At 39.6% G+C, this 26,450-nt stretch overlaps 1 protein-coding gene and 1 long non-coding RNA gene across 2 annotated transcripts in view; one reads left to right on the top strand and one right to left on the bottom strand.

Moving 5' to 3' along the window:
• med16 (mediator complex subunit 16) overlaps positions 1–7,343 on the bottom strand; it is a 33,472-nt gene extending 26,129 nt beyond the window's left edge. Inside the window, exons 1-4 of the mRNA XM_043721030.1 lie at positions 7,079–7,343; positions 5,387–5,494; positions 4,335–4,504; positions 3,696–4,127 (exon numbers count right to left, since the gene is read on the bottom strand). Of these exons, the coding sequence (XP_043576965.1) occupies positions 3,696–4,127; positions 4,335–4,504; positions 5,387–5,494; positions 7,079–7,214 (846 nt within the window). The 5' untranslated portion in view covers positions 7,215–7,343. The remainder of the gene's footprint in view (positions 1–3,695; positions 4,128–4,334; positions 4,505–5,386; positions 5,495–7,078) is intronic.
• A 224-nt stretch (positions 7,344–7,567) lies between these two features.
• On the top strand, positions 7,568–22,403 carry LOC122565090. The gene is made up of 3 exons (XR_006316078.1): positions 7,568–7,669; positions 20,572–20,700; positions 21,996–22,403. It is a non-coding gene; the product is annotated as an uncharacterized LOC122565090 (long non-coding RNA).
• Positions 22,404–26,450: the final 4,047 nt, after the last annotated feature.

Raw genomic sequence — 26,450 nt, 5'->3', positions numbered from 1 at the left:
GTCTTCTAAACTCCAAAAGGATACAAGCCTAGACTGTCTGACTGATAACTTGTGTAAGATAGCTTGCACATTCCAGGTATTAGTCTAGTAAACCTGCTCAGAACTACCTCCAAAGCACTTACACATTTCCTTAAATAAGGTACTGAGCAGTGTTCTGGATGTGGTCTCACCAGAGCCCTGTGTAACTGAAGCATAACCTCCCTATTCTTGTACTCAATTACACTCATGGTAACCAAAAGCTTTCTATTAACTTACTCAATTACTTACTGTAACTGCAGACTAACCTTTTGTAATTCACACACAAAGACACCCAGGACCCTATATATCTCAGAACGCTTCAATCTCACCATTTAAATAATATGTTTTTTTAATTTATTCTTCCTGCTAAAATGGAAAATTTCACATTTGCCCATATTATTCTCCATTTTCCACATTTTCCTTGCTTACTTAACCTTTTTGTAACCTCCTTACGTATTCTTTACAACTTCCCTTTCTTCCTATCTTTTTGTCACCAGCAAAATTGGCAACCATACCTTCCGTCCTTTCAACTAAATCATTATATAAATTGTGAACAGTTGAGGTCTCAGCTTGACCCATGGCACACCACTTGTCAAATCCGGCCAACCTGAAAAAGACCAATTTACACCTGCTTCCCATGAGCCAGCCAATTTCTACCCATGTCATATGCTATCTCCAAACCACAATCTTTTAATTTCCACAACAATCTTTGAAGTCACATTTTATCAAATGCCAGTGGAAACGCAAGTACAGCACATCCACCAATTCCCTTTATCATCACGGCACGTTACCTCCTTAAAGAACTCTAACAGATTAACAAACATGATTTCCATTTCACAAAGCCATGCCAATTCTGCACGATTACCTTAAACCTATCCAAGTGTGTTTTTGTAATTTATTAAATAATTGCTTCTAACATTTGCTACAGATATTAAGGTGGGAGAAAGTGAGGACTGCAGATGCTGGAGATCAGAGCTTAAAGTGTGTTGCTGGAAAAGCACAGCAGGTCAGGCAGCATCCAAGGAGCAGGAGAATCAACATTTCAGGCATAAGCCCTTCTTCAGGAATGAGGAAGGTGTGCCAAGCAGGCTAAGATAAAGGGTAGGGAGGAGGGACTTGGGGGAGGGGCGTTGGGAATGCGATAGGTGGAAGGAGGTTAAGGTGCAGGTGATAGGCCAGAGTGGGGTGGGGGCGGAGAGATTGGAAAGAAGTTTGCAGGTCAAGAAGGCAGTGCTGAGTCCGGGGGTTGGGACTGAGCTAAGGTGGGGGGAGGGGAAATGAGGAAGCTGGAGAAATCTGCATTCATCCCTTGTGGTTGGAGGGTTCCTAGGCGGAAGATGAGGCCCTCCTTCCACCTATCGTATTACCAACGCCCCTCCCCCAAGTCCCTCCTCTCTACCTTTTATCTTAGCCTGCTTGGCACACCCTCCTCATTCCTGAAGAAGGGCTTATGCCCGAAACTTCGATTCTCTTGTTCCTTTGATGCTGCCTGACCTGCTACGCTTTTCCAGCAACACATTTTTAAGCTCTGATATAAAACCTGCTCAATTTGTCTGTTTCCTTATTTTCCAAGATGAATTCTCCAGTCTGACATACTATAGGGCCAGCATTCACTTTGTTGATACTGTTCTTCTTTAAATACTTACATAAATATTTAAGTATTTTATATTTTACATTTATGGGTAAATTTATGCTCTAATTTTTCTCCCCTTAATGAATATTTGTTTTTTTTTAATATTCTGACCTGTGACTTGTATTTCCATAATTGTATGCTTTTTCATTTAGTTTAACACAACCTTTAATATGTCTACTTAATCCTAAAGAGTGAATCGCCCATTGGAATGTTCCTTATTTGAGCATGGTTTCAGGAATGAGGGATTTCAGTTATGTGAATAAACTAGGGAAGCTGTGACTATTCTCTTTGAAGAATGGATGGTTGGAAAATTTGATAGAGGTATTTAAAATCTCGAAGAGTCAGAATAGAGTATATAGAGTCATAGAGCTGTACAGCAAGGCTTCGGTTCAACTTGTTCATGTCAACCAAACATCCTAAATTAATCTAGTCCCATTTGCCAGCATTCAGCCCTTATCACACTAAGCCCTTTTTATGCGTACACCCATCCGGATGCCAGAGGGATAGAGATCAGAGGGCACAGACTGAAGGTGCAATGACAATGAGGAATAACTTTCTATGTGGCAAATAGATAGGATCTGGACATCACTGCCTTCGAATATGCTGGAGACAAATTCAATCATCATATTTAAAAGGGAATTGGATTGTTACAGGAAAAGGAATTATGTGCAGGGCCCAGACTGAATTTTGCACAAGATAAATTGCTTTTGCAGCATGGTGGGTCAAATGGCATCTGATGGTACTGTAACCATTCAAAGGTGACACTATGAAAGACATTAAGAAACTAAAGGACTATATAGAATATGAAACAACACTAATACTTCTGATAGCCAGGAACTTTATAGTGGCACAAGAATAAAGTTTGGTGTAGCTAACATCTGAAATAAAAACATAAAATGCCAAGAATGCTCAGCAGACCTGAGATCATCTATGGATAAACACTTTAACTTCTGGTCAGTCCTGAAACATTAATGCTGTTTCTTTCTCGAAAGATTCTGTCAGACTTGTGAAGCATTTCAAACTTCTGAGATGTTAAAGGGTTAATTTGTTCTGCTGACCTGCAAGAAATTGGATGTCCCAGGGGTAGGTTGGCATGTTTCTCTATCTTGCAGGTAGAATGTAAAAAAAAATTATATTGCCATCTCCTGCTAGTCAGAATCAATAAAAACATTGCAGTTAAAAGTCTGCCCACACCCTGCAGTTAAAAAAAGATTTATACCAGATCTTGCCATTAAGGAATGATCTGAATTACATTATTTTCAGAAACAATCAAATCACTACTTTGTGTCTTGGTTGGCATGTGACTACAGGGGAGTGGCTGGGGGTTGTCTTGTGGGTATTACCAACTGTAATGTAAAATTTTGTATAAAAGGAAGAACTGGTCACTTTGTTCAGAGAGCTTTGCGTGACACGCTTTGCAAAGTGTTAAGTGATCCTCCAAAAACTTGTACTTGCTCAATAAATTTTGGCTGTTCACAGAAGTTGGCATATTGCAGTTGCATCAAATGTTTGAAAATCTCAAGAAAAAGAATCTAACACCTCCACTGATTTTCAGAATTAAATTGGTAACCATATGTACATGGTTACAGCACAGCTTCTCTTATTCAGGTCAGCTACAGAAAATGGCAGCCTACCAGAATTAAGAATAAATACACTATCATAAATGACGATTTAAATGATTATAGCTTTATTGAATGTTATTTTGATAAAGTTTAAATAGACTCTCATCCATCAACAATGGCAATACTTATGTTATGTGGATACTAATATCAATTCTCACACACTAACTGCATGGACAGTATGTTTTGAGAATTTTTTAATCTCTATAGGCATAACATAGTTTGGTTGCCTTAATACTATCAATTTCAAAATGAAACTAGTTGCATTTAGATATATTTACTTCAGAAGTGATTTTTTTGATAATACAAGGAACTATAACAAACACATTGACCAACAGATACCTGAATTCCAACAGAAAAATGCCTTTGTGTGGGACTGGCAGCAGAGGTATGCAGGGAGAGAAATAAGGAAAGAATCACATTACCTGCTCAGATGTCTCTCTTGTTAAAAATTTCAGGTGTGTGACAGCCGGATACTTCTCCTTTCGAGCAGTGTCTGTTGTACAGCGCATGAAGAGTGACGGAAGCAGTTCAGTGTCAATTTTGCATTTCTCATTTACAACACTCACACAGACTTTATAAAATTGAACAGGAGAAGAGCTGCTACCATCCGAAGTGGTCACTACGATGTTCCCACCACCAGTGAATGCTATGTCTGCCAGGGCAACTCTGCTTCTCAAGCGTGATAAACTCTCTGTAGCAGTGAGAACCTGTCCACTTGGTTTCAGTAACGACACAGTCACTAGACCACTGATGGTTACAGCAATCCAACCTTCCATTGGCTTCCCTCCAAAAAGTGTCAAGGAAGGGGAGAACTTCACTCGAGAAAACTTCTCACCAAAATTGGACGCTCCAGACTGATGGGGAATGAGGTAAAAAATAAAATAAAAGTAATCTTAAAGTTCCAGAATTTAAGAGTCACAAATTAATGAGAAAATGCAGTTCGGTGCTACACCTAGCCATGTGACAGACTGTATCGGGCAGTGAACTTTGTTTCAGACAAGATGTTGGATTTTGACAGGTCGTTAAAAAAAATTGCTTAAGACTTTGACTGCAGCACATACCTTTTCTACATGCAAGGCCAACTTGACACCATTGTGTAGCCATGACAAGGCCACTATAGGGTCCCCATCCACTGAACTCCCGACTATATTATCCCAGCTGTTCACCAGATGATCAGTCATACTCCAGCATTTCACCTGACCATCGGCATCAGCAGATAATAACCGAGAACCTTACAAGGAGGCAGAGTAGAGCAAAATGACATATTTTAGACAGATATTTCAATTCAAAAAGATACATTTTAGAAACAATTATGGTACCATTCAGTTCCTGAGCTAACTTTATTTTCCAACTACATTAAATTTGAAGTCAGAAGATAATTCAGTCAACAACATAGTAGCTATCCACAAAGGAAATGTGAATGTCATAGAGTCAGATGTACAGCATGGAAACAGACCCTTCGGTCTAACTCCATGCCAACCAGATAACCCAAATGAATCTAGATCCATTTGCCAGCACTTGGCTCAGATTCCTCTAAACCCTTCATATTCGTATACCCATCTAGATGCCATTTAAATGTTGTAACTGTACCAGCCTCCACCATTTCCTCTAGCAGCTCATTCCATACACGCACCATTACTGAAGTAGCAAGCATTGATCTGGAGGAGTGCTCTTCTGCAAACATTGAGAAAGAGTTCTTCTCTGCATTGTGTGGTAAAATCAAAAGCACACTTTGTAAAGTATTTTGTGGCTTTGCTACACGATAAAGCAGAAACATTATCTCAACTATACAACTTCTCAGATGATTAATAAGAAGTGTTCCTACCGAGCGCATCTTTAAATGAGGGTACAGACAATAGGGAAAAACATTGAACAGGTCAGATCTTAAGCCCGAAACCTTCAGTACCACCTAGCACCACTAACTAGTGAGGATAACTGATCTTCATCAGATTGTAATTTTTTTCATTTAAAGTATAATGCATATGGTAGTTATTTGTTTATCAAATCCATGATGGGCTTGCATAACTAGATTTGCCTTATTATTTTATGATTGAATCTGGTGGTCCTGGGTCAAAACAGTTATATTCTTACAGGTTAACCAAACAAAGCTTACCAGATTGATCCCACTCCAAAGAAGTAATCACTTCATGATGTCCTGAGTTGATGGAGTAAACATCCCAGGGATGCTCAGTGTCCAAAATGTGAATCATATAAGTAAGATCTGTAAGAAAGCGATGTACAGTTAGGAAACTATGTACAATCTCACTGCCCAAATTATTCTCAAATAAATCATGAATAATCTAATATCAAACAATTTTGGAAACACAGAGCCAGTTGATTAGGTCTAAATATTGAAAAATATACAGTACAAGGTTTAGGAACAAACGTAAAGACAAAGAAAGGAAACATTCTCGTCAGCACTCAGTAAGAATGCAAACGTTGGTACTTCTCATGAAAGAGTAAGGTTTGGGGCCTGAGCTCATCACTGCAAAGTCGTAGTGGTTTAGCAAGACCCCAACATGTTGGAAATTCCTTTCCTTTTAACAAATACACTGCACTGACCTGGTTCAAGTTGGCAACACACCTAGAGTTCAAAGTTTTGGTTGTCAGCTTTCACAAAAGTTTAAGTCCAGCCAGAAGCAGAACGTAGGAAAAATGTTTTACAAAGCAATTGGATCAATTATTTTGTGGCCTCAATATTCAATTGGTACTGCAAATGTTTTATACTTGCTCCAGTCCTGTCCTGTTTTGACTTCTATTTAGAAGTTAAAGGTTTCCAACAGTATTTTGAATATTTATCTTATTTAGTACTACTCCAATATATCTGAGAGCATTTCTTTTATTTCTAGTTACAATATAAAAAATTGGGTTGGAGTTTAGATCAGCAAATTTTATTTTGGAAAATAATCTAGAGCCAATGTCTTCTCCACTTTCTGCTGACAACAAACTTCTCAGGGCCTGCTGCTTTTGAAGCCACAGGAATTCTTTGAACCTATCCAATTTGATATTTATTGTATGTCCAACAAACAAAACAAAATATCTTAATCCCCAGGGATACAGACATTGTATTAAAAACAAATTGTTCAATATTGTAGTCAGAAGCATACAATAAATGCAAAAAAAATCTTATATTTTTATTGCAGTTCTCACAATATCAGGATATCTTAAATCACTTCCTTTTTGAAATAAAGTCATTATTGTAATGTAGGAAATGCAGAGAGCTAAATTATGCAGAGCAAAATCTAACCAACAATAATGCAAATAAAAACACGATAATCTGCTTTCAGGTGTTGGTTGATTATTACACTGGAAAGAAGTTCCATGCCCTGCTCTAAATAGTGCACGGCCATCTTTAACATACATTTTAGAAGACCCCAACAACTCAAAGATGGTACCTTCTCGCATGGTACATTCCCTCTTAAATTCACTGATGTGTCAGCCTAGATTTGTGCTCAAGTCTTTGAGGGCAAGTACCTGACTAAACGGCAAAAACTGATAGCTGCAGTATGATAGACTCAGGCTAGGTGACATCTACTTCTTTCCTTGGTTGACACAGTCAACCAAAACATAAGTTTATCGTTTTGAATTATTGCTGAGATCTTGTTCTCTGAAAATGGGTTGATATTTCTGTCACGTAACAACTGTCACACTCTGTTTATCAAGCTCTTCAAGGTGTTTCCAAAAGCCAGGTCAGCGTTAGAGAAATTCATACCGCTGGAGATAGTATTTAAGAATTTTAAATCACCGTAACTTTATTATGTCCGAAAAGAAAGATCAGGCAGAAAGACCAGACCCAAAACCTTACCTTGTTCTTCCTCGTTCTTCAAATCCGTTGTGAAGGCAACCAGGTTTCTGCAGGACCAAGCACATACCAGCAACACAGACGGACAATAATTGCTCTTCGGCCGCTTCTCCCACTCACAGACATAGGCTATATCCATATTTACTTTGTCAGAGCCTGTCCACTTGGTTTCCCAACGCCTAGAGCGCAAGCGCGGCCCGACTAGCCATCCCCAGAGCGCAGGCGTGCTTCGACCCGCTACACCCAGAGCGCAGGCGCGGTCCGTCTAGCGATATCCAGAGCGCAGGCGTGCTACGACCCGCTACACCCAGAGCGCAAGCGCGGCTCGGCTAGCCATACCCAGAGCGCAAGCGCGGCTTGGCTAGCCATACCCAGAGCGCAAGCGCGGCCCGTCTATCCGTACTCAGCGCAAGCGCTGCCCGACCTGCCGTACTTACAGCGTAGATATGCTCATTGACACGGCGCATGCGTCACTTGATGTGATGTGTTTTGTGAGATTTCAGTTTGATCAATTTATCAATTAACGCGGTTTCTAAATTATTGATAAATGATACAACGTACAGACAGGTTTTTATATGTTCTTTTCCACAGGAGGTAAGTTTAAGAAACAAAAACAGAAGTTGCTGGAAAAGCTCAGCGGGTCTGGCAGCATCTGTGCAGAGAAATCAGAGTTAACCTTCATATCCAGTGACCCTTCTTTAGAACCGAAGTTTAAGGACCTCTGTTTGTGCAAGGACTCAGATTTTGTTCTTTGAATTGACGTATTAAAAGGATGTTAAAATGCAATTCCTCACTGACCCATTCCAAATATTGAAATGTTTGTACGTTTATTGGTACCCTACTTAAGTTACTGGGAGTACACAACAAATCACTAAGTATCTGAAAAAGAGATTTTCAAGAGTAGATCTTTCAGTTTCTATTTTACCATGAGTTTTTTTTTGTAGTTGCCGCAATTTTTCCGGATTTTGTTTTGCATTTTCGGCATTTCCACCCCTTTTCCAGATGCATTTTCCCTATTTTTACAACTGCTGGTTTATCGGTGAGCTAACCAACTACCTCATCCGCAAACCGAGCTACAGATTTTCGTGAACCATTCAAAAATATTTTCACAACTGTCTCTGTTGGGGTATCTGTGTAGCACTTTTTATACGCAGGACTCTGTATGTTGAAATGACTTTGTAATCTGGAGATCATTCTTGGTGTGCATGAATGTCACCTAAATAGTTTCTAAATAACAATTGCTATAATGCAGAAGCAGGCCATTCAGTCCATTGTGTCTGCAACAACTGTCTGAGCATTTCAACTTAGTGCTAGACTCCAGCCTGTTCTCTGTAACCCTGCTGCACATTATTTCTCTTTAAATATACCATGATGCTCCCCATCAAATGTTTCATTTCAGCCTACCTCCACCAGGCATTTTTAGGCATGACATTATAAATCTGGATTATTCTTTGGTTAAAAAAAATTCTTGTCCATCTGAGCTTCTTTTACAAAACTCTTTACAATTGTGTCTGAATCTTGATCCTCTTACAAAGGAGACCAGTTTCTCCATATCTGTAGTGTTATGATTTTGAGGACTTCAGTCAAGTTTCTGTTCCAACTTCTGCAATCTGTCCTCATAACTGAAGTTTCTCATTCCTGGAACCTTTCTCATAAACCTTGTTTGCCCTCTATCCAATACATTCACATCTTTCCGATAAAATCTGGTGTCCAGACTGTATATAGTACCTAGCTGAGGTCTAACTAGTGTCTTATATATGTTATTCACAGCCTCCTTTCTCTTGTACAATATGACTCAATTAAGCCAAGAATACAGTGTGCTTTATCATAAGGCTACTTTAACTATCTTGTCACCTTTAACACCCAATGTATATTTGCACTGAGTTCTCTGTTCCTGCATACCCTTTAAAATATAGCCTTTATTTTATTTTGTCCCTCCTTTGTACCAAAGTTCTCACCTCGCACTGCTCCACACTGAACCTCATTTGCAATCTATTCACTCAATCCATCAACTTGTCACTGTCCTTTTGAGATTCTATATAATCATCTAGGCTTTGTTCAGATGCAACCCACCCGTCTTGTAAAGGTACCATCGCTCCCAGAGCCAGTCCCAGAAATCTAAAACCTTCCCTCCTGCATCACCTTTTCAGCCATATGTATTCACTTTTACATCATGTCATTTGGAAATTGTAACTTTAGAGGTGCTGCTTGCTAATTTTATGCATAGCAACCCTAATTTACGATTGCAGTCCACATCCCCTTTCCTATCTATATCAGTAGTGCCAATGTGGTCCACAACCTCTAGCCATTCAACCTCCCCCAGCAGAATGTACTGCAGCCATTCTGTGACAATCTTGACACTAGCATCAGGGAGACAATGCACCATCCTGGAATCCCATTGATTGCTACAAGAAAGCTTGATTAATCCCCAAAGTAAAGAATCCCCCATTAATAGTTTATTCTGCTCTTCCTCATTCCCTCCTGTACATCTGGGTCACCTGTGGTGCTGGGTGTGGCTCTTGCACTCCTCCAAGGATTTATCCCCTCATCAATATCTGAGTGGAAAACTGGTTAGTGAATAGGACCTCTGATGACTCCTACATTACCTGCCTGTTTCTGTTATATGGACTGAAGTTAGCTATTCCATGTCAAGATTAGAGTGGTGCTGGAAAAGCACAGCAGGTCAGGCAGCATCCGAAGAGCAGAAAAAAATCAACGTTTTGGGCAGGAGCCCTCCATCAACGAAATGTTGATTTTCCTGCTCCTCGGATGCTGCCTGACCTGCTGTACTTTTCCAGCACCACTCTAATTTTGACTCTGATCTCCAGCATCTGCAGTCCTCACTTTCGCCTGGTCACCTATTCCATATCTGACAACTTGCAGTTGGCCACTTTTCTGAACATGCTGTCCATATAGTTCTCTGCCTCACAGAGGCACATCAGTGACTGGAGCTGCTGTTCAAGCTCTGAAACCTAGAGCTTGAGATTGTGCAGCTGTTGACACTTTATGCACATGGGCTTGTGTGGATTACAAGAAATATCCACCACTCCCCACATGCCACACGATATGCATCGTGCTTAGCCAAGCTGCTATTCAATATCTTATTGAATAATTTTAAGTTGCTTTATGTTACTTTAGCATTATTTATGTGCTATTAACTAAAAACTGGGATTAAGAGAAAGTAGAAATTCCTCATCGCTCAAACTTCACTCCCTCTCCTGTGCCTATAATTTATTACTTTCTCTGGGCTAGTTTAGAAATCTATATAATTCAAAATAACTAGAATTAAAACACAGTGCCCAACAGCCACTGCTCAACAATCAATCAACCGTGGATCTTATACATTTTTCTTTCCTCCCTGTTTTATTTGATGTTAACTCTTCTTTAATATGGCGTTTAACAGACAAAATTTACAGATTGTTACTGATTTAAACATAATTAGTATTTGAAATGATGCAGACTGTGTGGATGTTTTTTTTTCTCTTCAAATCAAAATAATGGATTAAAAACCAAAAGAACTGCAGATGCTGGAAATCAGAAACAAAGGCAGAAATTGCTGGAAAGGCTCAGCAGGTTTGGCAGTTGAAGAGAAATCAGAGTTAACGTTTTGGATCCTGTGACCCATCCTCAAATCAGATGGTAGCTAGGAAAATGTTTTTTTTGTGCAGATGTTAGGGTAGGGGAGGGGTTACAGAGTAAACAATCAGTGGAGATAGAGCATAAAGAGAGAGAACAGCTGGACAGACAAAGGGGTGGAGTTGTAAGTAGATAGGATAGTGAAGAAGGTGTTTGGTATGCTTGCCTTTATTGGTCAGTGCATTGAGTATAGGAGTTGGGAGGTCATCTTGCAGTTGTTCAAGACATTGGTTAGGCCACTTTTGGAATACTGCATACAGTTCTGGTCTCCCTGCTATAGGAAGGATGTTGTGAAACTTGAAAGAGTTCAGAAAAGACTTACAAGGATGCTGCCAGGGTTGGAGGGTTTGAATTATGGAATGAGCTGCCAGAGGAAGTGGTGGAGGCTCGTAAAATTGCAACATTTAAAAGACATCTGGATAGGTAAATGAATAAGAAGGGTTTGGAGGGATAGGGTCCAGGTGCTGGCAGGTGGGACTAGATTGGGTTGGGATATCTGATCAGCATGGACAAGTTGGACCAAAGGGTCTGTTTCTGAGCTGTACTTTGACACTTTGAATGGATAGTGATCAACCTGGGAGAATGAATAGCTACTAGTGGACAGTTAATAGCTAATGATGAGTTGTGTATAATAGTAGATGATGTGATAGCCTAGTGTGTGGGGGTTAGGGTGAAGACAAGGGATTGTTTTATGCAGTTAATCACGTTTGTGAATCTGATGTTTATTTTTAATCCTTTGTAACTGCTGATAAGATTTGTCCTATAACTAGTGAAATGTAACTCATTTTGCCTTTAAAAGTGAGTGTTTATTCCTGCTGGGACCTCTGAGATATAGGATAAGGGGCATGATTTTTGTTTTGGGTGAGAAATTGACAGGTGGTAAACGGTGTGACCATATTGCCCACCCTACATCCTTTTGACACTTTGACCACATGTACATTTCATAGCAAGTGGCAAATGCTGAACAATCATTAACAGACAGTATACTGACTGCAGGAGGGGATTCCAGGAACAAACATTGTTTGTTAAGGGGGGGGGAAGTGTGGAGAGTTTGGAGCAGTTCAGTGTAGTGCAAAGGGAAAGCAGATGGAAGTATTTGTTTGTTAGATATATACCTGGCTTCTCAAAAATCAATTTAAGGAAGACATTTTGGATTAATCAATCCCATTAAGAGCTGCTATCAAGACCACTTTGTCACTAATATCAATGGACCAGAGCATGCATTGTTCATCCATTTTTTTTTTCTTTATTCTTTCATTGGATATGGGGATTGCTGGCAAAGCCAGAATTTGTGGTCCATCTCTAATTGGCTTTGAACCGAGCAGCTTGCTGGGTGATTCAGAATGTACTTAAAAGTCAACCACATTGTTGTGGATCTGGAGTCACTTGTAAGCAGGTTTGGGTAAGAAAAATAGACACCTTTCCTAAGAAACCAGATGGGTTTTTACAACAATTGGTAATAATTATCATGGTCACCATTACTGAGACTTGATATTCTTCATTTTCTAATTGAATTTAAGTTCCACCAGTTGTCGTGGTGAGAATCAAGCCCATATTATCAAAGCACTAATCCAGGCCTCTGGATTAACCCCAGTCCAGCGATATTACCAATTCACATTGGTGCTCAAAATACAAAATAAATCCTGACTGGTAGATCACAATCTGATATCTGCCTAAAATATGCAGGTATTTCGGCTGGTCACAAAGAACCCAGTAAGTATTTCTGCAAGAATTGACCAACATCTGGAAGGTAGTGGTATTTTCACCTATCAATTTGTGAATACTGTCACCTGTTCTTCTGGGAAAGACAATGAAAATCAGTCATCGCGGCTCAAAGCTTACTTCCAGACTGAAATGTTAGGTTGTTCCTTCAGTGTTTTAGTAAGTGAATGTACTACCATCCAGCTCATTTTAAACACCTTCTTATTTTCTTTCTTCTTTATACTGGTGCCTATTCCTCTGCCAGTGTAGTTTAAACATACCCAATTACATGAGCAGCCTGTTCTCAAAGATATTGGTTTCTATTCTGTTAAGGTGGAACTTTTTTTTAGAATAGGTACCTTCTGATTGGAACTGGTCACCATGCCCCAAGAAACTGAAGCCTTCCCTCTTGTACCATGTCTTATGTGACAGATTGTAATTGCAAGATACTATTCACAGATGAGTTCAAATACCATAATTTCTTAAATAAGCAGGTGCTCCAGTGTCCAAGAACTGTAATTTCCTCAAAAAATACCAGGAAAAAACGAATTGATTATTTATTTCATTGAAGTACAACATAGATATCCTATTCATCTATATTGCAAAAACGATTCAAGGTAATACAGCAGATCAGAGGATTTTGAATATTTCTGTTAATGTTTTATGTAAATTGAAGTTCTTTCTATAGTGCCTAGCTAATTATTTTGGTTTTCATTTATTATTCTGTGTTCCATTTTGTTTTTGTATTTTGTTCTCAAATTCATTATTTTTACCATCCTTGTCACGCTTTCTTTTTGCAGTAAAAAAATTGGCAGCTATTCCCTTTAGAGAAATATACAAGACTATACTGTGAGTTAGTTAGAGTTTCTATGGCAACAATATCCGAGCTCATGGTGCAGATAGATGACAAAGAAGTACTGAATAAAAAAAAGTGTGATGCAGGATTCATTCTCTCTCTATCTGTGGTCAAGGACCTCCATTATTCAGAAATAATTACAGAAGAATATAAATATCTGAAGATATCATTTGGTGGAAAATAGAAGTTGAAATTTGCAGACCAGCAAGAGAGAGAGTCTAACTGTATTTGTAATTTTATACCGGTCTTGTCAATTTTTATGTTCAGGAGAGACACAGTACAAATGCAAATGAAATTATAAGGAATTTACAGCCATAGTTATCCTGGTAAACTGCTAACTAAATGTCTTTTATGGTATGAAAAATAATTATAGACTGTATTTTCTACCTGACTTTATTAATAAATGATTGCCATATTTTGATTTTAGAATTGAAAATGCACGAATTTTGAATTTTCCTCAAAAGAGATGGTCTAATTAAAGGAAGAAAATGTGTTCTGTAATAGCTTGTTGGATAAATTTACCACCAGTGACAACTTGGGTCATAGATGGCAGGTCAGTCACTTGTCTTCACTAAATTAGGTGATTCTAACTTGGGGAAAGTAGAAGTTAGTGGTCTTATTGTCACCTGCTATTCACTGATGCAACCTGCAAACTGTGAGAGCATATTGTATGTTGTGGCAAATATCCTGTCAGTACTTTGGAGATTCACAAATTAAGAATGAATGACAATCACCACCTGTGGAACTGTACCCCAATATGAGCCAGTCCTTTCAGCAACAAAAAGATATAATTGGAAAAAAATTAGATTAGATTAGATTCCCTACAGTGTGGGAACAGGCCCTTTGGCCCAACCAGTCCACACCTTCCCTCCGAAGAGTAACACACCCCGACCCATTTCCCTCTGACTAACACACCTATCACTACGGGCACTTTAGCATGGCCAGTTCACCTGACCTGCACATCTTTGGACTATGGGAGGAAAATGGAGCACCTGGAGGAAACCCACGCAGATAACGTGCAAACTCCACACAGACACTCACCCAAGGCCCAAATTGAACCTGGGACCCTGGTGCTGTGAGGCAGCAGTGCTAACCACTGAGCCACCGTGCCACCCTGTTTTATGCCAGTTTTAAAATAGTTGTGGTCATTTGTTACATTTTACAGCATCAGCCATAATTCAGTGTACCTGAATCTTTGTACCTGGTTTCTGTAAGAAACAACAGAAGATTCATCAGTAGTAACAGACATTTTTCCTCCATACCAGGTGCCTGTGTCATGCACAGTGTAAATAACCACACATTAAGTGCAGATACTTTAAATGAAGGAATGTTATGGATAGGCAATAAATGATAGCTTGGCCAGTAATGCCCACATGCCATGAAAAATTTTTTAAAAGAGGTCACGATAATCTATGATTTGGAGAGGAACCCCGGTGTGATTGCGTTGTCATGCATTTGTTGCCCTTGTCCTTCCAGCTGGCAGAGATTTCAGATTTCAGGGAATGAATGAGTTTTTCAAGAGTTGTATTATAGATTGGGGGAAGTTCAAAAGTAGAGAGCATAGATTTAAGGTGAGAGGGGAAAGATTTAAAAGGGACCTGACTGGCAACTTTTTTCACGCAGAGGGTGGTGCATGATCAGATGGCCCAATGGGCTGAAAAGTCACAGATGGAGTTCAATTTAGATAAATGCGAGGTGCTGCATTTTGGGAAAACAAATCTTAGCGGGACTCATACACTTAATGGTAAGGTCCTAGGGAGTGTTGCTGAACAAAAAAACCTTGGAGTGCAGGTTCATAGCTCCTTGAAAGTGGAGTCGCAGGTAGACAGGAGAGTGAAGAAGACGTTTGGTATGCTTTCCTTTATTGGTCAGAGTATTGAGTACAGGAGTGGGAGGTCATGTTGCACCTGTACAGGACATTGGTTAGGCCACGTTTGGAATATTGTGTGCAATTCTGGTCTCCTTCCTATCAGAAGGCTGTTGTGAAACTTGAAAGGGTTCAGAAAAGATTTACAAGGATGTTTCCCGGGTTGAAGGATTTGAGCTATAGGGAGAGGTTGAACAGGCTGGGGCTGTTGAATAGACTGGGGTTGTTTTCCCTGGAGAATGGAGACTTATGGGTGACCTTATAGAGGTTTATAAAATCATGAGGGGCATGGATAGAAACTTGAAAGGGTTCAGAAAAGATTTACAAGGATGTTTCCCGGGTTGAAGGATTTGAGCTATAGGGAGAGGTTGTTTTCCCTGGAGAATGGAGACTTAGGGGTGACCTTATAGAGGTTTATAAAATCATGAGGGGCATGGATAGAATAAATAGACAAAGTCTCTTCCTTGGGGTAGGGGAGTCCAGATCTAGAGGCCATAGGTTTAGGGTGAGAGGGGGAAAGATATAAAAGAGACCTAAGGGGCAACTTTTTCACACAGAGGGTGGTACGTGTATGGAATGAACTGCCAGAGGAAGTGGTGGAGGCTGGTACAATTACAACATTTAAAAGACATCAGGATGGGTATATGAATAGGAAGGCTTTAGTAGGATATGGGGAAAGTGTTGGCAAATGGGACTAGATTAATTTCGGATAACTGGTTGGCATGGATGAGTTGGACCAAAGGATGTTTCCTTGCTGTACATCTCTTAAGACTTTATGACTCTATGAAATGCAACAAAAATAAAATATTGCAAATACTGAAAATCTGAAATAAAAACATAAAATGCTGAAATAGCAGATCAGGCAGCATCAGTTGAGAGAGGGAAACAGCTGATAATTTCAATTATTAAATAATCATTTGAGTTCTAAAGAAAGATTAACAGTTTTCTTACAAATATGGAGACAGGAAAAGAAAGGGAGAGACGAAAGTAAGGAAAGAACAAAAGGGAAATCGGATACAGTGAAAGCAGAAATAATTAAATGACGAAAATACAAAAGAAATGAAGATCTATCATGGGATTATCTGAATTAGAAACATTTTTGATGCTGGGGGAGAATATGTTGAAAGTATTAATTGTACATTTAAATTTTATACTTGGAAAAGTACACCTGCATTTGTTCCCCATCCACTATACGAATGCTAATATTGTAGTGAGCAAAATGGCCACAAGATGGCAACAATATGTATTTATTCAGTGCCTTTTATGTAATAAAACATCCCAACGTGCTTCACAGGAACTTCACAAAACAAATTATGACACGAAGGCACAAAAAGAGGTATTCTACCAGATGACTAAACAGCTTGAACAAAGAGGTTTTAAGGAATTAATTAAAGGAGGCAAGTGAGGTGGTGGTGTTGGGAGGATCTTTCAGATCTTGAAGCCAAGACAACTGAAGACATGACCACCAGTGGTGGAGCAATTAAAATTGAGAATGCTCAGGAACCAAAAGTTTTGGAGATTATTACAGAGAGGCCATAGAACGATTTGAAAATAAGAATAATAATTTTAAAATTAGGGGTTTGGAAGATCATGTAAGTCAAAGAGCATAGGTATCATAGGTGATAGAACATGATGCAAGTGAAGACATATTATGTAGAACTATAAAGAACCTTCATCAATTTGGTTGCAATCCTCTATTTGGCATAACAGATCTATGCTCTTCCTATTTTAATACTTCTCATCGTACTAACATAATTTTGTATTCCTTTTTCTCTTATATACAGAGATAAATTTCCCTCTGCATACTACTTGCAACTTATAGTTGAATATTTGGTTGTTTTAAATTCAATCGCACTAGCTTATTTCAGATGGTAACAGGTTGACTATGCTCCTGTTATAGTCCATTCAGATGCATATCTTTTATTACATCATTTCAATTCTTTTTGTCTGCTTTTTAGATTTTCACTTTTATTCCTTATCCTGCTACCATTCTAAAATTTTGATTTCTGGCTTTTCATTTCCCTGATTGTGTTGTTCCGCATTATCCAGACAAAAAATAAAGTCACAGGGCTGCTCTCCCATTATAGACAAATGACTGTTGGTGGGTTTAATCGGGGGGACCACCACTCTCCAGGTGAGGTTGAGAAGACAGGATATTCATGTTAACTTCAGTTGGTGTGGGAATTGAACCTATGCTGTTGACTCCCTGTGCATCACAAACCAGCTGTCTACCTAACTAAGCTAATTACCAATGTGCAAAGTTATCTCTGAGTATCTAATTCATACATTTAGCAGGTATGTGTATAATGGCAAATACAAGAGTTGCTTGTGGTGCAGTGGTAGTGTCTTACCTCTGAGCTGTAGAAGTGTGTATAATGTCTCTGAGCTGTAGAAGTGTGTAATAATGTCTCTGAACAGGTTGATTACAACTATCTGTAATTGTCATAATGGTGCAGGTTGGTGTAGTGAACAGAGGAGGCAGAGTGAATAGAAGATGATGTAACATGTGTACTGATTAGATAGCAGAGTCTAGTGAATATGGCTTTCAAATGCTTTGTATGTCACCAAGAAATTCCGAGCAAAATTTAAAAAAGGTCTTCTTTAAGATCTAAACAGGAGATCTGATTGTGGAGGCAGAGGGCATGGCTGAGATTTATGCTTTTCACCACTTCACTAAAGCGGAGGATGCTGCCAAAGTTATAGTAAAGAGGGAATAAGTAGAAGAATTGGATATGATAGAAATCAGCAAAGACATACTTAAAGGTTGGTAGTATTCAAAATATAAAAGTCAATGTTCCTGGTAAGATGGTCAAGGCAAAAATGGATTGAAATTGCAGGGGCTGTAGTCACAATCTTACAATTCCCCCTTAGATTTGGGAGTGGCACCACAGAACATGAGAATTGCAAATGTTGCAGCCTGGTTTGGAAAATATGCAAGGGATAAACCATGAAATACTGACCAGTTAATCAGCTGATGAGGAAACTTAGAGCTGATGAGGGATAATGTACAGATAGACTTTCAAAACATATTGATAAAGTATTACAGAATAAACAAGCTCGAAAAAAATCAAACCACATGTGAGTGAAAGAAACATTGGTTTTGTGATTACAAAATTAGCTGAGGGACAGAAAACAGAGAATATTAGTGAACACCTGTTTTTCAACTGGAGGCAAGTGTTCCCAAAAGTCTGTATTAGGAACACTGCTTTTCTGAACTTATATTAATTATCTAAATTTCACCTTGCAGGGCATAATTTTAAAATTTGCAAATGGTACAAAATTTGAATATATGGTAAAAAAGGATTGCAACCAAATTTCAGTACATTATGTCTGAACATTGAGGATGCAAGGGATGAGAGAGGATGTTAGGACTGTTTCACAAACAGTTACCAAGGGGCTGGTGTTTTCTGTCTTCTGACACTTGCTGGGTATTTGAGTCTTTCCTGTTCATTGCTAACAATGTGGAAGCAAAGTGACTACAATCTGGAAATTACGTCTCTCTGCAGTATAACTCCACTTAACATTTGCATGAGAAAGTAAAATGGTGGAAAAAAGCAAGCAATATATTTCTAGAATGTGATCACTCCAATTGACTCTACTTTATCCCACGCTTCTGCAGTTGTTATTTTTTGGTTGTATTATGATCTCAGACAAGACAGCCAGATTTATGTCATGATCCGGTGAGGACCCAATAACCTTTGTTTTTAAAATAGTCAAAAGATTAGATTAGATTCGGGTGTTTTGCTAGGAGAATAAAGCCACAAGACTCCATAGATGTGCACAAACAATATTTTACTATACAAGTAAGAGCTGTACTATAAGCTACGGTGCATGTGCAATTTAATTCTAACATTCAGACATGTTGTAACTCTTGGCTTCATTTCTGTTTCTGGAACTGTTCTAAGTTTGTTCTAACCTTACAAGACCAGTCAACTGCCTCGTCTCCTTGCCTGCAGCACATCTATCAATTATGCTTCTAACTTGGGAGTCTTCCCTTGTCACTGTCTCTTTTTTCAACATTCTGTGTCCTGAAATTGCTTTTCGTGAACTCTGAATTATTTCAAGCAACCTATAAGAACCAAGGCAATAAGCCCACCTCTATCAGAGGACAGAACTGAATGCTCCCATCTAACAAATCTTGGACTGGTGTGCCATAAATGTTACATTTCACAAAGAATGCTGTCTTCCCTGGTATAACTGGACATTAAAAAATACATTTCATCATCATGAATTAAGTGAAAATGGGATTGCTTTGCATTGAGGACAATTTTCTACTTATGGTGGCTATTAATCTGCAGCTTGGTAAATGCTTCAGGTAGTTTCAATAAAGGACAATATTCTGTAGTAAAAAAATACAAAGTCATGCAAGATGATTCACATGCTGGAAGTCTGAAACAATCAGAAAATGCTGTAGAAACTTAGCAGGTCCTGCAGCATCTGCAGACACAAAAACAGACTTAACATTTTGAGTCCAGCATGACTTTTCAGAATGAGAATAGTTGGAAAACAATAGGTTTTATATTTTTAACTGAGGCAGAGGAGGAATGAGGAGAACAGATGGTGTGGAAGCCCAGTGTAAAAGACAAAGTACTTATTAGTTGTGGTGAAAGGGAAATAATGTCTAAAGTCAAAAGATTAAAACGGAAATCCTGTCAGAGAAAAGAGTGGAACATATTCAAGGTGGGCATACTGGAAGGGAAATCACCAGAAAAGAGCTGTCCACAGTTGACATCATAAGTTATTTTTTAAAAAGTGTATTTTTCTTTCTGGCTCTTGCTCAAGGAACCCACACACCAACAATTGGTGAAACCACATCTGGAGTCCTGTGCACAGTTTTGGTCCCCTTATTTGAAGAAAGATGTAATGGCATTGGAGGCAGTTCAGAGGAGGTTCACCAGAGATTATGGGTTTGTCATATGAAAAGAGATTGAACAGTTTAGGCCTAAATTTAGAAGAATGAGGGGAGATGAAATTGAGGTATTCAAGATGATAAAAGGTGTGATACAATAGATGTGGAGCAAATGCTTTCTCTTGTGGGGCATCCTAGCACGAGAGGTCATAGTATTAGGGATAGGGGCTGGCAAATTTAAAAGAGAGTGGAGGAGAAACAACTTCTCCAAAAGGGTTATGGATCTTTGGAATTCACCACTCCAAACTACAGTGGATGCTGGGACAGTGAGTAAATTTGAGGAGGAGTTATGCAGATTATTAATTGGTTATGGGTTGAAAGGATGCAGAGAGGAGGCAGGAAAATGAGAATGAGGAGCCTATCAGCCATGATCAAATGGCAGAGCAAACTTGATGGGCCAAATTGTCTAATTCTGCTCCTATATCTTATGAAGCAACAAATTACATCTTGAGAGTAGAGAATACATTTTTGAACGCAGTGATTAGGGAAGGTCAATGAAAACACAATGTCCTTTTCTCATTCTACAGATATCCCAACTGACGTGTGTTGATTGGTTCAGTTTGAAGAAATATGAATGGTGCAGAATGCAGCAGGAAACACAAACAAATGGTTCACATAGATTTTCTGGACTGATTCAAAAAAAGAAAACAGCTGATGTAAGTGAAAATGTTCAATCTGTAATGTGCAATTATGTTTAGGTGTTGAGTGAGGATAGGGTTAAACTTTGGTGATTCCTTCCATGATTCAATCGTCTGGTCACAATTTTGTCTCACAGTTAAGGACTAACACCAAAACAATTTATTAGAGCATGAAGGATTAGTTGGGAATATGGAGAAGCATAGGGTGATTTTCATAGGATGTTGGAAAGAATTTCAAAAGTAACACAACCTGCTAAGTTGCCAGCCAGTTCACCAAAAGCAGCATGGGTTAGAGCTGGCTGTTACTGCTGATGTTAATCACATCCAAGACTGAACCGTCTTCATTCTAATGTCCAGTACCACTGTTAGTTTGCAATGCCACATTCCATCTCTCAAATCTGTATGAATCGATTATTCAAACTGCAGACATCATTTTTAACTACTTAGAATTTTTATAATTAGGATTCCTTCCAGCAAGTCCACACTGACCCTTCAAACAGTAACCCACCCAGACCCCTTCACCTACATTTCTTCCTGACTAATGCACCTAACCTACATATCCCTGAACACTACAGGCAATTTAGTGTGGCCAATTCACCTAACCTGCACATCTTTGGATAGTGGGAGGAAACCGGAACACCCAGAGGAAACCCATGCAGACACAGGGAGAATGTGCAAACTCGATACAGACAGTCACCCAAGGCTGGAATCGAACCTGGGTCCCTGGCACTATGAGGCAGCAGTACTAACCACTAAGCCACCATGCCACCCACGTGCTGAGTTGTGTCTCACCTGAAAAAGAGATTAAATATTCCCCAATTCAATTTACCAATAATCAACTGAGCATTCACACTACACTGTAGAATCAAAGAGCTCTCATCTAAATGATCTTATTTCCTTTGAAAAGCATATGGTGATGGATGACCCTATTGTATTAACTACTTGAAATGGCTAAACTAAATTGAGAAGCCTCTAATTGCAGGTGAAGCAGAGACTTGAATTATTTTTTTTGGCTATGTAAAATTTTATAGAGCTGTGAGTCAGTATTAAATTACCTGTCCTTAGCATTTCTAAAAATAGGTGCATTTAATGCCAGAGGTCCAGTAAATGTGACCTTTGTGTATCTTCCATTTTCACTTATGAGAATAATGGGTGAAAGCTGTAATTGAGCAATTAGAACATTGCTATAAGTCAACAATTTTACTGATGTGTCATATATGCATTCAGAAGTACCATGTTGATAATTTCTGACAAAATCGCTGTAACAATTTACAAACCTGAAAATTTTCTTCCATCCTGTGATTCTTCTACAGTGCATTTCCATTTTAAAGTTAAAAGTTTATATGTTTACACATGTTGAAACAGAAGAAAAGGACATGTATTTGACATAATCTACTTGGATTTCATGATGTGGAGGCGCCGGTGTTGGACAAGGTCAAGAATCACATCACATCACATCAGGTTATAGTCCAACGGGTTTATTTGAAAACGTGAGCATGATTGAAAGTTATAAAAATTGTGCGTGACATAGACAGGTTGGATGAGAAGAGACAACCTTCTTTAGTGGAGGGATCAATGATCAGGGCAGAGATTTAAGATAAGATTTAAGCAGAGATAGAATGCCTACAGTGTGGGAGCAGGCCATTTAGCCCAGCAAGTCTTCACCAACCCCCCCAAGAGCATAGCACTCAGATCCACTCACCCCCTCACCCCACCGTATCCCTGTGACCCCCTAGCCTGCACATCTCTGGACACTATGTGTCAAAAATTGTGGTGCTAGAGAAGCACAGCAGGTCAGGCAGCATTAAAGGAGCAAGAGAATCGAATGATGAATGCCTACCTGCTGTGCTTTTCCAGCACCACACTTTTTAACTCTGATCTCCAGCATCTACAGTCCTCACTTTCTCCTTCTGGACACCATGGGGCAACTTAACATGGCAAATCCATCTAACTTGCACATCTTTGAACTGTGGGAGGAAACTGGAGGACCTTGAAAAAGCCTACGCAGAGAACATGGAAACTCCACACAGACAGACATCCAAGGCTGAAATCGAACCCAGGTCCCTGGCACTGTGAGGCAGCAGTGCTAACCACTGAGTCATCGTGCCAGCCTGAGGGCATGAGGAGAAATGCTTTTAACCCAGTTAGTAGTGGGAATCTGGAACTCACTGCCTGTAAGGGTAGTAGAGGCAGAAACCATCACAATATTTAATGAATTATTTAGGTATACACTTCTAATGCTAATGCATACAAGGCTATGGGCCAAGTGCTGGAAAGTAGGATTAGAATAGTTAGATGGTTGTCTTTTGACCAGCGCAAACCCGACGGGCCAGAAGGCCTAATTCTGCTCCTATACCCTATGCTCTTAAGGTTTTCTTCTGGATATTCAGCTTTACAGTATACAGTAACACAATAAAACTAAAGTGTCATCAAAAGAATGTATCAACCAGATCAACAGCTAAAGGAGCTTATGCCTCGGATGAGCAGATTGAACTGGCTATTCGAGTTTCCTCAGCAGTCATTTATTTATTCTTGAGCTATGTGGACGAAGTACTGAATTTAGTAACACAAGGGTCAACCAACTGGACCAAAATCATTGTGGATGCTCACATGGTCCTAACAATTCTTTACTTTAAAAATCTGCAAATTTATTATGATTGATTTTAATGGAAAAAGTTTATTACAAAACCTAATAATACTTTGTGGCAAATTCAATCTTAAAATTAGCCTATCACTTTACAACAGCTAAGAATCAAAGATGTACTTTTCCTAGCTTCAGAAACCCTGTGGCTATTATATGTTGTATAAGAAGGAAGGAAAAAATTTATAGCACTTGTAAAAATATTATTCTTGGGTTATAGAGTGATAGAGATGTAATGCATGAAAACAGACGCTTTGGTCCATCTCGTCTATGCCAACCAGATATCTTAACCTAATCTAGTTCCATTTGCCAGCACATGGCCCATATCCCTCTAAAACCTTCCTATTCATATACCCATCCAGGTGCCTTTTAAATGTTGTAATTGTATTAGCCTCTGCCACTTCACCTAACAGCTCATCCCATACATGCACCACTTTCTGTGTGAAAAAGTTGCTCTTAGGTCCCCTTTTAAATTTTTCACCTCTCACCCTAAACCTATGTCTTCTAGTTCTGGACTCCCCCACCCAAGGGAAAAGACCTTTTCTAATTACCCTATACATGTCCCTTATGATTTTATAAACCTCTATATGGTCACCCCTCACCATCCGGTCCTCCAGGGCCAACAGCTACAGCCTACTCAGTCTCTCCCTATAGCTTAAATCCTCCAGCCCTAGCGACATCCTTATAAATCTTTTCTGAACCCTTTCAAGTTTCACAACATCAGATCCAACAGGAGGGAGAGACCAGAAATTTTAAAACTAAATGGAGTTCTAGATGAACATTCCACTGAAGATATGGTGGGGGGCGAAAGAAGCCAGCAAGTAATTCATCCCCATCCTTCATTCATAAACTCTGTTTAAAATTGCAAGATATGGCAAGTGGAACCTTGGATAATTTCTTCCTCTTCCTCAATTCAATGCAGATCACTTAACTTGTATACTTTCTCATGATTGAATTTATGTTTCCATAGGTTTTCATCAGTTCAACAGGTTTTTAAAGTTGCTACAAAGTTAAAAATCACACAACACCAGGTTATAATCCAACAGGTTTATTTGGAAGCACTAGCTTTCAGAGCGCTGCTCCTTTATCAGGTGGTTGTCCTGACAAAGTTGCTGACAGCATAGCCACTAGACTGCCAATGCCAACTACTGACAATTTTTTAAAAAGTCTTAATCAGTCCTAAATCTCCTCTGCACCCTTCCTGAAGCTTCCACATCCTTCCGACAATGAGGCGACCAGAACTGACCACAATATTCAAAGTGTAGTCTAACTAGGGCTTTATAGAGCTGCAGCATAATCTCGCAGCTCTTAAACTGAATCCTCTGGCTAATGAAAGCCAACACACGATACGCCTTCTGAACAACCCCATCAACTTGGGTGGCAACTTTGAGGGATCTATGGACGTGGACCTTAAGATCCCTGTGTTCCTCTACACTGCCAAGAGTCCTGCCTTTAACCCAGTAATCTGCATCCAAGATGAATCACTTCATACTTTTCCCCATTGAACTCCATCTGCTACTTCTAAGCCCAGCTCTGCATCCTGGTCAATGTCCCGTTGCAACCTACAACAGCCCTCCACACTATCCACAACTCTACCAACTTTCATGTCATCAGCAAACTTACTAAGCCACCCTTCCACTTCCTCATCCAAGTCATTTATAAAAATCAAAAAGGGAAGAGGTCCCAGAACAGATCCCTGCGGAACACCACTGGTATTGAGCTCCAGGCTGAAAACTTTCCTACTACCACTCACTGCCTTCTATGGGCCAGCCAATTCTGTATCCAGACTGCCAGGTTTCCCTGTATCCCATGCCTTATTACCTTGTGAATAAGCCTACCATGGGGAACCTTATCAAGTGCCTTGCTAAAATCCATATACACCACATCCACTGCTCTACCTTCATCAATAAGTTTTGTCACATCCTCAAGAACTCAAAAAGGCTTGTGAGGCATGACCTGCCCTCACAAAGCCATGTTGACTATCTCGAATCAAGCTATGTTTTTCCAAATAATCATAAATCCTGTCTCTCAGAATCCTTTCCACGGTAATTTGCCCTCCACTGATGAAGACTGACCAGTCTATAATTCTCAGGGTTATCCCTATTCCCTTTCTTGAACAAGAGAATAACATTTGCCACCATCCAATCATGTGGTACTAGTCCACTGGACAGTGAAGATGCAAAGATCATCGCCAAAGGTGTGGCAATCTTTTCCCTCGCTGTCCATAGAAATCTTGGATATATCCCATCTGGCCCAGGGGATTTACCTATCCTCATGTTTTTCAAAGTTTCCAGCGCATCCTCATTTGTAACATCAACCTGTTCTAGCATATGACCCTGTTTCACACCGTCCTCCCAAACAACAAGATCCCTCTCAGTAGTGAATACTGAATCAAAATATTCATTAAGGACCTCCCCTACCTCCTCTGACTCCAGGCACAAATTCCCTCCACTAGCCCTCATTCTGGCCATTCTCTTGTTCCTCAAGTCAGCGTAGAACACCTTGGGGTTTCCTTAATCCTACCTTCCAAAGCTTTTTCATGCCCCTTTCTCGCTCTCCTAAGTCCATTCTTCAGTTCCTTCCTGGCTACCTTATAATCCTCTACAGCCCTGTCTGATCCTTGCTTCCTCAACCTTAAGTAAGCTTCCTTCTTCCTCTTGACTGGATGTTCCACATCTCTTGTCATCCAAGATTCCTTCACCTTACCATCCTTTCCTTGACTCAATGGGACAAATCTATCCAGCACTGACAGCAAGTGCTTTCTAAACAATCTCTACATTTCTGTCGTGCCTTTCCCAGAGAATATCTGCTCCCATATATGCTTCACAGTTCCTGCCTAATAGCATTGTAATTCCCCTTCCCCCAATTAAATACTTTCCCATACTGTCTGCTCCTCTCTGTCTCCATGACTATAGTAAAGATCAGCAAGTTGTGATCACTATCACCGAAATGCTCTCCCACTTAGAGATCTGACACCTGACCTGGTTCATTGCTAAGCACCAAATCCAAGATGGCCTCCCTTCTAATCGGCCTATCTACATATTGAGTCAGGAATCCTTCTTGGACGCACCTGACAAAATCTGCTCCATCCAACTTATTTGCACTAAAGAGGCTCCAATCAATAGTA

This window comes from Chiloscyllium plagiosum, chromosome 31, assembly GCF_004010195.1.
Source record: "Chiloscyllium plagiosum isolate BGI_BamShark_2017 chromosome 31, ASM401019v2, whole genome shotgun sequence".
In the NCBI taxonomy this organism is placed as follows: domain Eukaryota; kingdom Metazoa; phylum Chordata; class Chondrichthyes; order Orectolobiformes; family Hemiscylliidae; genus Chiloscyllium; species Chiloscyllium plagiosum.
This window is presented reverse-complemented; position numbering and strand designations above follow the sequence as displayed.